General features: G+C 39.8%; 2 protein-coding genes across 2 annotated transcripts; one reads left to right on the forward strand and one right to left on the reverse strand.

Annotated features, from left to right (window-relative positions):
- The first annotated feature begins 1,940 nt into the window (after positions 1 to 1,940).
- LOC101172049 (mitochondrial import receptor subunit TOM20 homolog) lies at positions 1,941 to 8,051 on the forward strand. The gene is made up of 5 exons (XM_020705898.2): positions 1,941 to 2,213; positions 4,582 to 4,628; positions 5,420 to 5,501; positions 7,244 to 7,386; positions 7,468 to 8,051. The coding sequence occupies exons 1-5, from the start codon at positions 2,090 to 2,092 to the stop codon at positions 7,510 to 7,512; spliced, it is 441 nt and encodes a 146-aa protein (XP_020561557.1). The 5' UTR covers positions 1,941 to 2,089; the 3' UTR covers positions 7,513 to 8,051.
- A 1,263-nt stretch (positions 8,052 to 9,314) lies between these two features.
- On the reverse strand, positions 9,315 to 14,697 carry rbm34 (RNA binding motif protein 34). The gene is made up of 11 exons (XM_004065534.4): positions 14,485 to 14,697; positions 14,011 to 14,167; positions 13,614 to 13,741; positions 12,860 to 13,076; positions 12,421 to 12,480; positions 12,287 to 12,330; positions 11,465 to 11,548; positions 11,325 to 11,388; positions 11,206 to 11,248; positions 11,000 to 11,118; positions 9,315 to 9,978 (listed from the first exon to the last, which is right to left on the reverse strand). Exons 1-11 carry the CDS (start codon positions 14,505 to 14,507, stop codon positions 9,652 to 9,654), a joined length of 1,266 nt encoding a protein of 421 aa, XP_004065582.1. The 5' UTR covers positions 14,508 to 14,697; the 3' UTR covers positions 9,315 to 9,651.
- Between the last annotated feature and the right edge of the window lie 146 nt (positions 14,698 to 14,843).

Below are 14,843 nucleotides of genomic sequence, written 5' to 3' on the forward strand. Positions count from 1 at the left end.
CAGTAGAAAAAGAAAAAGAAGGAAAAGCTCCTCCCTGCTTGTCCAGTGTGAACACTGTGGGTCATGTGCGTGTTAATGAACCTGCGTTTAGCTAGTACTTGTGTTGTGTCTGTAGCTTCAGAGAAGGGGTTTTCCACAATCATACTGTAAGTGAAAGTATAAAGTGAGCTCATAAATACTGTTCTTCCTAAAGGTACTCAGTTAAGTAACTACGTGAAGGTAACTGTGACTGTATGCAGTCTGTGTATTATTTAGGTTTTACTGGAATAAGAATCTGATTGTTGCTGGTTATTACTGAAAAAACCCCAAAGACTTCAAAGGTCTTTTTACACCCTAATAAATTATTTTTGTTTTTGTTGTTTTCTTTTAGGAACTGTATTTGGCAAAAAATCAAATCAAATCAATGTCTCAAACATTTTTCTTTACAAATTTTAGATAATATTTGATTTAAATATCTATCGGATTTCCATATGTCAGCCCCAAACAGCAGTTGCTTTGGACATTAGTGAACACAATAATAAAAACATGAGCACACTGAGGGGACAATGCTAAAATATGATCAATTAAAAACCAAATCATCCACATTTATGCCATGTTGGTGTTTGAATTTCATTGACAGATTCCACTTTGTGTCATCACGCACCTCTCATCCTCTCTGTCTGTGCAGGCTTGGGCCTGCTGGCAGTCGTCAGAGGAGGCTTCACACGGAGAGCCGCCATCTGTGGAGAACAGGATGCTGCCAAAGCAAACACACTTCACACACATGCCAGGAAGCACCGAAGATACACCGAAAGAAAAGAGATATGTCAAGCTACACTTGAATAACATGGAGACTATCTGATACACAGACACTGGGTTTAGAACTGTCCAAAAAATACATTCAAATGAAATATACTGGGGTTTAAATGGCAGCAAATGGAGAAAAACTGAAAATAATTTGATGAAATGACTTACAAAAAATGAATTAATAAATAAAAGAAAAAAGTAACTGAGTGTAAAATGTCAGATTATCAGTTTATTTTTCTTAGTAAAACAGGGTGGTTTGCATTTGATGCTTCAGAGGAGTCAGGTACAAGTCAGTCGTCGGCTGTATTAAATAACCGAAGCTGATCTTCTCACACTAACAGTAAACAGTCCTTCCTGCTGTGTGAATGGACTCTGAAAGTGCATGAGGCTGCCACAGTTTTGTGGTGCACCCAGAAAGATGCACACTCTCTGATTTCACTGTTGTGTAACGTTCATTCATGCTGGAGTCGGTGAGCTGTCTTTTTAAATCCTGAAAACACACAGGCCTCAGCGTATTAAGATATCACAGTCTGACAGGATGTAGACCCTGCACATGCACAGCTGGTAAAACTGTATTTGTGCATTAATGCATGTGTGTGTGCACTGTGACCTCTGCAATAGAACCACAGCTACCCCTGCTGGAAGATCGCAGACATTCTCCTCTCCTCATCAGATTCAACATTTCTCGCAGAATAATTTTTTTCTTAGACTGGAAACAAAAGGTTTAATGCATTTCAAAGAGTTGTATTTATATGTAGTCTGTATATGATATATCATTTGTATACACAATGTGCATTTTTATAGCAGACCCATTACATAAGAAACAAGAGTAAATGGTTCAGCTTGCTGTGTCACACTACTCTATCTACTGCCACCTGGTGGGATAGTTAAAATGTGTGTAATTCTTGTAATCAATTATATTATTATGGTAGCTACTAATATTATAATTAATTTAAAACGTGTTGAATAAATAAATACTTTAATTTTTACTATTTAATTTTTATTTTTGATGTTATTCTAAAATAAGTATAAACGTAATGACTTATTTGCCTTACACGTATGATGGCTCTGAAATATATGCCACAAATTGTTGATTTAAACTTTTAAAACACGACAAAATACCCTATTTCTGTGCATTATAATCAGGCACTTTCGTCGGCTACAGTCTGTCAAACGGCGGGGTCCTTTTGGGTCCTTCCTTCTTCCAGCCCTGCTGGCCGCCTGACAGAAACGGGCTGCGCCGGGAACCAAAAACGCTCAAATTTAGCAACATCTCTTCGAAACAGAGCAGCTGCTGGACTCGATGATGGGCAGCAGGACGAGCGCGATCGCTGCGGGCGTTTGCGGGGCTCTGTTTGTCGGTTACTGCATCTATTTTGATAGAAAACGGCGGAGTGACCCCAACTTCAAGAACAGGCTGCAGGAACGTGAGTGCTGACCTCCCTCCTCCTCCTCACCTTCATCGGGTTGTTCGGGACTTAATTCGGATCGGTCGATCTCATTCTAAACCCCCGAAATGTCAATTTTGGTATTATAGTAAACCATTTTTCGCGTTTCTCCTTAGTTTTGTCTAATTCTGCGTTTTCCACCATTAAGCTGAGCTCGATTCGTTGTTACTAAGGCAACGTTATGACAAATCAAGGAAGTGAACGCCAAAAAAAACGCCTAATAATAAAGGACGATAAAGAAGAAATAGTAGTACTAACATCAACTACGATGATGATAACAAATAAGGGGATATTAACATTTTTTAAATCATTGTTGGTTGTTAACTTTCATTAAACAAAGAAATGTTAATATTTTAAAGTAAATGTAGCTAATTTTTTATGTTTTTAAATTGTTAAAGCATAATAAAATAAATGGCTCCATGTCTATTTACAAATGTGGCATTTATATTTAGACAATGTCAGATTAACAGGATCTATATTGTCGTTTTGATGCCTTAACAAAATTATTTTTTTTTTAAAGAAAGATGCTGGCTGAAGATGGTAAGAACTTTTTATTATCAACAGTGAAACGAGGACCGTACAGACATGGGCTCTCAGGCTAGGAAAGAAGCCATTACTCCAAAAGAAACCTAGAAAAGCCAAATTAGAGTGTGCTAATGCACACAGAGGTAAAGACTTTCATTTTTGGAGACAAGTCCTGTGGTCTGACGAGACTAAAATGGAACTGTTTGTCCACAATGACCATTGTCGCGTTTGGAAGACTGCAGGCCTTGGAACAGCATCCCAACTGTAAAACATGGGGGTGGTAGCATCATGTTGTGGGGTTGTTTTGCTGCAGGGACTGGTGTACTTCACAAAATAGATGGCGTCATGAGGAAAGAACAGCATGTGGAAATATTGAAGCAACATCTGAAGACATCAGCCAGAAAGGTGAAGCTTTGGCACAATGGGATCTTCCAAGTGGACAATGACCCGAAGCTACTGCCAAACTGGTTACAAAGTGGCTTAAGGATGACAAAGTCATTGTTTTGGAGCGGTCATCACAGAGCCCGGATCTAAATCCTATTGAACATTTTCGGTCAGGGCTGTAAAGGCGTGTACCTGCAAGGCTGTCCACAAACTTGGCTCAGTTACACCAGTTCTGTCTGGACGAATGGGCAAAAAGTCCTACCAAATCATGTGAGAAGCTTGTGGAAGGTTATCCAAGACGTTTGACCCAAGTACTGCAGTTTAAAGGCAATAGTGCCAAATACTCATGAAATGTATTACTTTGATAAAAGTAAATGGGGAAAAAAATGGCTTTAAAAAACCCTAACCTTATTATTCTAACATTTAGCAAATTTAAATAATCTTGTTAATTATAATTGACCCCAAAACAGAAAAAAAAAATAGTTTTTTTTTCATGTCTGACGGTGAGAAAAAAGAAGCAAATGTGTGTTGTTATGTGGTGTACGTAAACTTCTGGTTTAAACTGTAACTTTATAAAAACCTCAGACACAAATGATCAGAGAACCTCAACATACATAATTCCATACAGTTTGTTGGAGAAAAGTTCATTCTTTACCGAATCTTTGTGAGAATTTACTTTAATGTGTTCTAAAATGTTGGATGAACACCTTATTTCGGGGCTCTGGTTGTCCATATCTATGTAAAATATTAAACAAGTTATAATTATGTCCATTTATAACAAGCCAAATAAACATGGTAGATGTTTTTCTTGGTCTTTTACGAGGAACTGATATTTTGACTATTTTAATTATGGCCTACCTCAGCCTTTCCATGTTAAAAAAACCTGTTTTCCTTTAATTCTGTGCAGAATAAATGGCTGCATATCCTCTTAGACTTTTTGAAAACATCACTAAATGTCTGCAGTGAAGCTCGTGCAAATGTCCAAGCTTCTCTGGAGATTGTCATCGTTCATCTTTTAGGTTTGACTCATCAGCTGTTACAGGGTTTGACTAACTAGAAATGTCTGGGTTTAAAAATTAAAAACTCAGCCTGCAGAAAAATGGGATTCACAAAGACAGTGAGAGCTGGGCTTCCAGCCAAATGGAGATCATCACAGCGACGGATGCTGCAGTGCTGACATGCTGCTTCTGTTCAAAGCTTCCCATTTGTGAAGGATTAGGAGCTTCTTTGGAGGAGCTTCCACCTGGCGACCTTTGGTTGACCACGCTGAGCCGTCTCTGCTGCTCCTAGTCTGACGCTGAGCAGCTTTACACACATGATGACATGTTATTTGTCCAAAACCCACGTTGTTGTTTAGTGGGTGTTGGAGCTAAAGCCGCTGCTGAGCTGTGACTGCTTCATCATTTACGTCTAACGTGTTTTCCTTTTTGTGTTTTAGGGAGAAGAAAACAGAAAGCGGCCAAAGAGCGGGCGGGACTGTCAAAGGTGAGCATGTCACAGGACTGAACCCCACCTTGAATGGGACTGTGACTGTAAAGCGCTTTGGGCTTGGTAGAAAAGCATTTTGCAAGTATACGCCATATACCTGGAAGGTTGTGAGTTAAAATCCGAGTCATACTAAAGTCTCTAAGAATGGGAGCCAATGCCTGGCACTCATCATTTAGTGGTTGGATTAGGAGGTTAAACCAACAGATGGTTCTCGAGCGCAGCTTCCAGGGGATGGGTGGGCCAAATGCAGAGAAGGGGATTTGAACTTTAACTTTAACTTTGAATGTGTTCCCAGTGGTCTCTTAATTATGATTATGCTGTTTTAGGCAAAACTGAAAAAAAAAAACAATTTGTTGTGCCTTGAGCAACAGTAGTTCCTCCGAGGAGGAGCAACCCCGTGCCTCTTCCCATCACCCATAACTGAGAGTTCTTTGTTTACATACTCTCCCACTAGCGTACAACCCCTTCCTAGCATTACTGGTTTAGCAAAACAATGGCGAGCAACCTATTTGTCTGCAAGTGAATGCATCAGAATGGGGGCGGAGCATGGAGCTTGTCACTGGCCTACAGCTGTTTCCACGTCACGAATACGCTCTTTTTCAAACAGCATTTTTTTCATCTGCCCCTGATTCACAATTTGCATAAAGAAATTCTTAGAAATGCAAATTTTAAGGCCACAAGAACATGTTAAATGTCCTTTAATGTCTGTGCATTCTTAGCAGAAAAAAAAACAGTATCATTTGGTCATCAGACTTCCTTCTTTTGGTGAAATGTTTTTCTTTCTGCAGCTTCCAGACCTGAAGGACGCAGAGGCGGTGCAGAAGTTTTTTCTGGAGGAGATCCAGCTGGGGGAGGAGCTGCTGGCTCAGGGTAACCTTTACACGTTCACTAAACCAGTGCTTTTCAACCTTTGTTAAACCACGGCACACTTTAAAAATCCCGCGGCACACTAGCATCCAAAAAAAAAAAAGAAAAAAAAAAAGGAGAAACTCATTCTGTATTGATCTACAGCCACTCTGCAATCTCACATGCATTTTTGTGATAATTGTGGCAGAAAAAGTTGGAAGCTACAGCTGTTTTTTCTAAAAGATGGAATAAAAGTTAAGTTAAGATTTAAAAACTGTGTTCATTGTGGTTTCAAGACGTTTAACAACGAAGATTCATTGTACGCTAAGACGCTGTCACTTTAACCCAATGCATCATGGGAGATGTAGTGCAAACAGCCACCGAACTCAGACAGACTGGCATCTCTGAGTTTCATTGTTTTGTTCACTTGTTCCACGGTCTGATACCGGATTTTGTGGAAAGCTACACCGCTACAGACGAGCTTTAGATGGTATTTTTGTTAGAACTGAGAGATTTTATTAGCAGAATCTGAAAAAGGAAGTGAAGACTTTAACCACTTCTGACTGGTCAGACTGATGACATGTGATTAAGCCTCCAAGAATGATTGGTGGAGAGTCAAGAATGACGGTACCGTCATTCTTATCAAAATGTCTTTAATAGAATCAAATAAACACGAAGAAAAAAGTATTTTATGATCTTTCATATTCCTAACTACTCAGTGTTTTATCAGGGTCTGTTTGGATGAACACAGAGCTGAAATCCTGGAGATGGAAAATGTTTTTAGATCAGTCAATGAGAGCAATTTCCCACAGCACATTGGTTGAAAAACACTGCACTAAACTCTGCGGCCAAAAACATTTGGATTAAGTTTGAGCGTCATTTCTAAATGCAAGCTTATATTGAGGCAGCAGCTTCAGAACGAATGGGGGGGGAAAAAAACAAAAAAAAGGCCAACGCCGAAGATGAAACAGAGAGAGATGCATAACAGACTGAACACTGTGCTGAAAACATTACAGATGATGTTGTCTGAAAGTTTACAAGAGGTTATTCAGACCCACAGCGGCCCAGTTTATGTGTGTTCTGTTTTTATTTGAAACTAGCTATTTTTTTCTTACATTTCTAAAGTAAGATAATAAAAAAATAATGACCCACGATGGGTGAAAACCACAAAGTTTTAGACGTTTTAAGGCTGTAAAAATCCCCACTATTTGAAAACTTTTCTCTAACAAACCTCAACATTTTAGCTCTTTTCTTTCTGGCTTAAACTCTCAAAGTTCAAACCTTCGTAGAAAATTAAATCCAGTATTGAAGAATGAAACCAAAGATCTGATAGCGACCGACAATTTATGTAAATTTAGCAAATTAAACGCATTCTTTACAGGAGATTGATTGACACGGTCAGCAGCCAATCAGGATGCAGAGCATGATGTCCTGTTGATGCTAAATTGCTCTAAATGTGTGTATATTTAGCAACCTGCTGTGTAATGTTATGAGTATGCTGTTAATAAAGTTATTCAAACAGTGGATTCACGTTTATGAATATATCTGGAAAATACCAGTTTTAGTGACGCAGCTGATGTTGGTGTCTGATATTTTTTTTAGCTTCCACTTTGACAGTTATGGTTTAGGGGAAAATCTCTCACATTTAATGGTTCCTACACAGAAGTTCAGTTAACCTGCAACCAAAAAAAACACTTTTCTAAAGAATGTTTCAGGCCAAAACACGCTTGATGAAACTGTTGGCTCTTTAACCTTGGTCCCTGCAGGAGACTACGAGAAAGGAGTGGATCACCTGACCAACGCCATCGCGGTGTGCGGTCAGCCTCAGCAGCTGCTGCAGGTGCTGCAGCAGACTCTGCCTCCTCCCGTCTTCCAGATGCTGCTCACCAAACTGCCCAGCATCAGTCAGGTATTTAAAGTGCACATCCCGCCGCGTGACCTTCCCATAACGATCCGACGCTTCATCTGTGGGTGTCGTGTTTTTCCGCAGCGCATCGTGAGCGCACAGAGCCTGAGCGAGGATGATATAGAATAAGGAAGCGGATCGTCCTGCTTGTCCTCCTCTTCCTCACGTGCACCTTCTTCCATCCTAAACAGCCTGCCAGCCCGGTGACTCCACTGCTCCGGCCATCACTTCCCACCAGGACGGAACAAAGGGATTTAGATTTTTATGCTGTCAGTGTCGGTTATTTTAAACATTACATACCCGTTTTGGGGTATCAGGAAAAAAAATCATGCGTTTAATTTGATGTTCACGCACGCAGACGTTTGGAAACGGCAGGAAGGCGTTTATAACTGGACTCCCTCCCTCAGGGTGGGAGTAGGAAACATCCTGAATGCAACGTTCTGAAGGATTTACTCAGCCTGACATGTTTGTTCCAACCGTCTACACCACGATATCAACTGTTGTGCCGCAGAAACCGATTCATCCGGATACTTTGAGTATTTATTATCAGTTATTGTTACGTTCAACTTGAAAACGCTTTTTTAAAGTGATTTAAAAAAAAAATAAAAGGTTACGTTCAGTCAAAAAAAAGATGACCCTTCTGGGGAAAATAAAACCTTCAAAAAGTCTCACTTGGTCTCCTGAGAGTTTGTGTCTTTGTAGGCCGACGAACGACAGCAGCTTTGTTTGATTCCACCACAACAACTGACCTGACCTGCAAATCGCCCAAACGCCTGATCTTGCAGAGCTGTTTACGTTTGATTTGCAGAGGTTGGCTGCAACTGATCGTCTTTGGAGCTTCTGTCAAACTCTTCCCAGTGGTCTTTTAATTATCACTATCCTGTTTTTAGCCAAAATGTAACATTTCTAGAACCGTTTCTAGAAATGCCCCCCCTATGTGTTCTTCCTCTAACTGCATTTTAGTTTACCCTCCATCCCTCCTTCATGTGGACACCCCTGAGGTTTCTTCGTTTTTTCCAATTTAGTTTAGTCTGTTTGTTGGTTCAATTTGGTATTTTCTTATTGAATTCTATGTATTCATGAACCTTTTGATTTTCTGTTTTACTTTTTCAATTACCGATACGAAGCCCATAGAGACGACTGTCGTTGTGAATTTGGGGTATATAAATAAATGGAATTAAATTTACCATCACCAAGCATGAAGGAGGAGTGAATGAATAACGGACACATTGGAAGCGCTTTAGGCGTCTGGAAAAACGTAAATCCAATCCATTATTATTCATTTGAACAAAGAAATACTCAAATGGAGTTTTTTTACTAAATTTTGTTTACATATGTCTTCCCTCAAGAGAAAAATGTCACAAGAACACGCTTAAAACAAAAATACAATTTTATTATCGCCTAGAGGCTTCCGTTGCTCTTTTATCAGAAGCTCTGCTAACTGTGGTTGTGAGATTCTTAAGCTTCTAATTGCAAAACTGTTTATGACTTAGCATATTTTGAATTAATACAACAAAAGTTAACACTAGTTATCCTAAATAGACTATCCCATCCTTTTTTGGAGCCTGCTGAATCCCTTTCAGGATCAAACATCTCCAGTTGCTGGAGCCTATCTCAGCTATTCGGCGATGGTGGGGCACACCCTGAACGGGACGCCCCACCCTCACAGTCACACCTGGGGACATTTTAGAGTCACCAGTCAACCTATGAAGCATGTTTCTGGACTGTGGGAGGAAGAACCCAGCTGGGGTTCAAACCAGGGCCTTTTTGATGAGCGCTAACCACTACACCACCTTTGCAGCCAATTGGCCTACATATATCTATAAATATGAACACATTTCCAGCATCTATCATTTTATTAGTTTGGTTTCAGATTTTTAAAGTTAATTTTGCGTTAATGACTTCTATGAAGTTTATAAAATGATGACCGTGTCCTCCGTATTTTGAAAACATTTTATTATTTTGTTTTACAGAAATGTTGATTCCTGGAGCTTTCTGTGAATTAAATGTTTTCTTTAGAAATCAAACTGACACGGAACAGCAGATGCAACAGAAACATGATCGGGTTCTGGGTCAGAAGTGACGCTGCCGGCTGCAGGAACGCATTTCCCCCGTAGATGACAGCGTTTGCAGAAGAATCTTTCCCTGATTTTTGGACAAATGAGGGAACGGATGGTCTGGTGGGGTCCTCGGATCTCCGTACTGAGAGATCTTAATGACCGGCAGAACAAAAAGTTCCGGTAAAAAGCAGAAAGTCTCTTCAGCAGTTCAGATATGAACCCTGTTCTTTGCCTTTCCTTTCTTCTTTAGACCTTTCTTTTTAGGCTTTTTGCTTGGATCTACCATCTCGCCTTTAAAGGAGGTGGACTTTTTTTCGGACTTCTGCTGATTGCCAAAAACCTTTTTGGAAGATTTGAAGCGTCCGGGACTTTTGTCTTGCCATGAACGTTTGTTCTTTGCGGGTTTCTTGGCGGTTTCTTTGCCGCCGGTTTGGTTTTTCTGTTTCTCCTTCTTCACGGACCTCTTCACGCGGATGGAGCGTCCCTCCAGCTTGGAGGCGTTCAGTTCCAGTGCGAGCTGCACCGAGTCTGCGCTCTGCAACAGGGAGACTCAATCTCAATTAAAGCTGCAGGAGGTGTCGTCCTGCCACTGGCTGACCGGCTGCTGCACACGACACATTCATGACGGAGAAGAAGAAAAAAAAAAAACACTTTTCCAAACGGCGTCTTTCTGTTGCTTTTATCTCCATAGCAACAAGTTTAGTTTTTGATCACCTTGCGGTGGCGAACAGATTTATGTCATTGTCTGACGAAACTACAAAAGTAACATTTTGGATTTCCTTGGCAACAGAGCGCATGTCATATTCTTTCCTTCAGCTTGAAGCAAAGTTTAATGCATTATATGTTCATAACATTACAGAGAATAAAGTGCGAGCCAACAGGAAAACGCCAATTTTGCAAGCTTGCCAAGTGAATGCCGTTCAAAATGTGCAAATGTTGTTTTTTTGTTGTTATTTTATCGAGTAGCATCCCAGTGATGCTCCATTGGTTGGGAGGCGATGGATCAAAATTCCTAAGAGGAGCTGATATTAAAGATGTTTTTTTTTTAAATCTCTGTGAGATCAAAGGTCAATAAACCTTCTTTCATGGTTGTAAACTTATTCTGGCAGAATGTGTGAAGTTTTGTGAAGATCGCTAGAACAGAAGTTTTCTTTCCCATATTAATGGGAAATGTCAAAATTTTACACTTTGCCACAAAATGGCCATCCCATAATAAGTGCATAACTTCTTTTGGACACAAGTGTTTTTTTTTTTTAGTGGATTTGAAAATATCAGTTTGTGCTCCTTAAGAGATTTTGGCCCCACTCATGTTTTTAACGATTTCTCATCATTTTTTGGTGCCAATTTTGGTGAGTTTTTGAGTTTGTGCGTAATTTTCGCTCAAAGGCGCAGAAAGAAAGAAGAATTGAAAAAAACAAACCTTCAGTTTAGCAGTGGGACAGACTAAAACTAGATGTACTTAAAAACATTCAACCACAAATTACAACCTTACTTATGGCTAAAAAGAAACTTCCATGCTGCAAAGAGAACTGCTTGATGGTTCTGGTTCATCTTACCTCAAACAGGACGTATCCAAATCCTTTTCCCAGTCCTGAGTCCTTGTCCCGCACCAGTCGCACTGCTTCCACTGTCCCGCAGGTCTCGAAGTGCTTTCGGAATGCCTGCTCATGTATATCTGCTCAAAAAAAAACAAAACATGTTCCTGACATCTGAAATCTCTGATCTTGCAGTGTTTCACGAGTTTTGTCATCCAACAACTCACCAAACGGCAGATTCCCAACAAAAACGGACCGCTTGTGATCGTGCTGCGGGACAGAACATTTCTCATCAGACTCCTGCGTTTTTGTCGACTCGGCAAGTTATTTCAGTTTGTAAACTCACAGAGGAGCCGTCTGTCGCTCTGTCCACTCGGATGTTGTAGTTCGTCTCCACCTCCATGCCGTTGCTGTTGAATCAAAGTGACAGTTTGGCAAATACTGAGTCAATTTATAATCTGGGATTATGTCCGAAAAAGGCTGCACCTCTCCAAAGCCCTGATGGCCCCCGCCTCTTCTTTAAACACCACATAGGCGTTCATGCTTTTCCTCTGAGGATGAACTTGTCGTCTGGAAAGCAAAATAAATAAAAAGAATTTCAAGGAAGAAACAGGCTCTTCAACTGACACGATAATCCAGATTAAAAGAGATCTCTGCAGATGTGAAAGCAGAACAGGAGCAAAGCTGCCACCCAGAAACTGAACTGAGCTGGTTTTTAAACTCCATTCAACTGCCGTTAACCTACTTTTCAGAAATCAGGTGAAAATGTCCACGGAAAAGAAAAACAATCCAGAAAAAAAATGAAGAGTGGGACTAAAATAGATCCTTGTGGTACACCACGACAGTCTATGATGTTTAAAAACAGTGCCAGGTAAAAACCCACTCCGATCCTCTTCTGATCTGTTCTTAAAGCGTTTCAGTGATCTTTTAATAATGATTATGCCGTTTTAGCTATAATCTAAAACCCTTTGTCGTTTTCTAGGACATAGTTTCTGCAGAGGGGCAGGGACAATTAGCGTGGAGCACCCCGTTCCCCTTCCCCTCATCCATAACAGAGTTTTCCGATTACACACTGAACTGCTAGATTACAGCCCCTCACACGCCTAAAATAACATTAGCGGTGCAACAAAAATGGCGAGCAAACTCTGGAGCTATTCAGCCGTTTGATCCAGATAGCAGGTCAAACCAGATTCTAAAGCCAGACCAAATTCACACCAAATACAAAAGAGACACATATGTAATCTAAATATTATTTTTATATTAACTCAGCAGGAAAAAATAAATCACTAAATTTGCCCAGGAATGTACCTGATAGCTGCAAGTTTTCGAGACATGGCGGGATCTTCTCTGACCTGCAGTCACAAAATGAAAGAAATCACAGTCAAAATGAGAACTCAAACGGAAATCTTGCTGAAGAATCTGTGCTTTTATTTTTATTTTACCAGAGAGCGAAAGCGAATTGATTCAATGGATCCTTTATCCTTGAAGAGATTCAACACGGTCTGCAAAGTGGCCAAAAAATGAATAACAAATCAAATCTGTGCACAGTCGATGATAAAAAACACAAACAAATGTTTTCAAATGTGACAGATCAAACACGTCACAGGTTATAACTACATTTGTGCTCCGCTCACGTCAGAGACTTTCTCTTAAGAAGTATTTTTAGTCATCAAAGCATCAAAAACCATAAAAATCCTTTTTCCGCAGATCATGCTTTCAACAGTAAAGCACAGAAGCTGCATGAATTTAATTGATACGAACTTTCATTTGCAAAAAGTCTTCAGATATTGTCTGAATTTTTCAGTTTCTGTTATTTAAAAGGATAGCTGAGGCTTCAGGGTTTTTTTTTAAGTCTAAACCGATAATATTCTGCAGAAGGACCTTCTTCGTGCAGGTGACAGGAAGGTTGCCGACGAACACCGTCCTCTTCGTCTTTGTTGCCTCCTCGTGTTTTCTGGCTTTCATCTTCTGCCTCTTCAGCACCCAGTACTCTGCATCCTGCTCTCTGTCCAACTCCAACACCTTCCTCTTCTTAATCTTCTTCTTCACTGAAGAATCATCTTGTTCTTCGTCATCTGCTTCCCGTAAGCTGCTCTCCCTAAAAACCAGCAGCAAAGACAAATCAAGAAAAAAAAAAACAGAGATATAGCTTTAAAATAAACCTGATGGTTTAAAGTCCCACTCCGATCGTCTTTTGATCCATTTTCAAAATGTTCCCAGTGGCCTTTTAATACTGATTATGCTGTTTTTAGCCAAAAAAAAAAGAAGTTGTGTTGTTTTCACAGACACAGTTTCTACAAGGCGACAGGAGTTCATTAGAAATTCGCCTCTGACTTGCAGGTGGAACTGTTGGCGCAGAGGAACCCCGCCCGAGAGTTCAGAGCAGGGAGATTGTGGCGCACCCAGCATACTTTCTACATCACAAATATGATCTTTGCAAACAACCTTTTCTTTTTATCTGATCCTGATTCACAGCGATTCGACTAAAGAAATCCTCAAGAATGTAATTTTAAGTTTTATCTTTTTTATATGCCATCCAGCATAAAAACAATGCCACAAGAACTTGTTAAAAACACAATTTTTATAGGAGTGGGTCTTTAAAGAGCAAAACAGAAAAGTGAATGAATCTGGGTACCTGTTTTCAACTTTCTGCTCTGCGACAGAGCTCTCTCTGGGAGGCTTCTTCTTTTTCTGTTTCTCTTGTCTTATTCCATCTGCACTTCCTTTCTGCAGCTCCTCTCTTTCCACACTCCTCGGAATTAGCTGCCAGAATCCAAAACACATTTCATTTTTATAGCATTACAGGTGGTCCAACTTTAAAACTAAGAAGAAATCGACATTTTGTGAATTCGTTTTGTAAATTACTGGTAAATGCTCTAAATTATTTGCTTAACTGTTGCAAATAAGATACAACCTTCAGTTTACACTTTGCTAAAATGAAAGGACACTTAATAAAACGGTTTGTTTAGTTCCTTCAGAAAGAATGACGTGATCGGGGCCCCCAATGTTAACTTTGAAGGTATGTCGTGTACCTTTGGAGCAGGTTGGAACAGAAGAGATGAGGATGTTGCAGCTGTGCTGAATAACACTGAAAGTGACCCAGAAGCAGCAGAGTTTTGCTGGAATAAACTGCCAGACACCTGACCCACAACATAGTCAGAGGACTGCAGTTCAGATGAGGAATCTCCTCTGAGGAAAGAAAGACACAGACAGACGTGGATGAAATAATCAATACTAGCCAGCCGGGACGCTAAAACACTACTGTTTGCAATTTCTACAATTATGTATTGTTATGTCTAATGATCAAACTTTATTCAGATAATTCCAGCAAAAGTGACAGAAAACATCTTTTCGCACGAGCTCATTAAACAAAGTATAAACTTAGGGCTCCTCCGTTTGGACTTCACATAAACAATTGCTATATGCATAAAAACCCTTTTCGCCTTAAGTATTTTTCCTAATTATCTTTTTTTTTAATGTGGGTGGAAATAAATGTGTAAACAAACCTGCGGTGAGCTTTTTTCTTCATGGTTTTCTTTCAAATATTCCAACCTCACTGTTAAACGTAGAACGGTTTGTGGTTTAAATAAACAATGACCACCTTTCAACGTCAAATGTCAGACAAACACGTTTCTAAAAAAACAAAATTTAAAAACATGTTAAACACTGTTCGCACGTTTTCTTTCCTGACTCGGTACAGTTCGCCTTTAAATTAGTTCCCTCGCGAAACAAATATACAACGTTCCTATGCCCCCTCCCCCAAAACATATATATCTCTATAGGAAGTTTGATGAAAATAGAAAGTAAATTACAATAAGAAACATAAAAGAATAACAAGTATTTAACACAAGATGACCCAAATATT

The sequence above is a fragment of the Oryzias latipes genome, chromosome 1, assembly GCF_002234675.1.
Source record: "Oryzias latipes chromosome 1, ASM223467v1".
Lineage (NCBI taxonomy): Eukaryota > Metazoa > Chordata > Actinopteri > Beloniformes > Adrianichthyidae > Oryzias > Oryzias latipes.

Excerpts from the sequence above, each read along its gene's own strand:
- LOC101172049 (XM_020705898.2), top strand. The coding sequence starts at position 2,090 with ATGATGGGCAGCAGGACGAGCGCGATCGCTGCGGGCGTTTGCGGGGCT. Across the intron at positions 2,214-4,581 it reads CAAGAACAGGCTGCAGGAAC|GGAGAAGAAAACAGAAAGCG; the intron begins GTGAGTGCTGAC and ends TTTGTGTTTTAG. Across the intron at positions 7,387-7,467 it reads AACTGCCCAGCATCAGTCAG|CGCATCGTGAGCGCACAGAG; the intron begins GTATTTAAAGTG and ends GTTTTTCCGCAG.
- rbm34 (XM_004065534.4), bottom strand. The coding sequence starts at position 14,507 with ATGAAGAAAAAAGCTCACCGCAG. Across the intron at positions 11,549-12,286 it reads CGAAAACTTGCAGCTATCAG|ACGACAAGTTCATCCTCAGA; the intron begins GTACATTCCTGG and ends TTTGCTTTCCAG. Across the intron at positions 11,389-11,464 it reads GCCATCAGGGCTTTGGAGAG|CAACGGCATGGAGGTGGAGA; the intron begins GTGCAGCCTTTT and ends TTGATTCAACAG.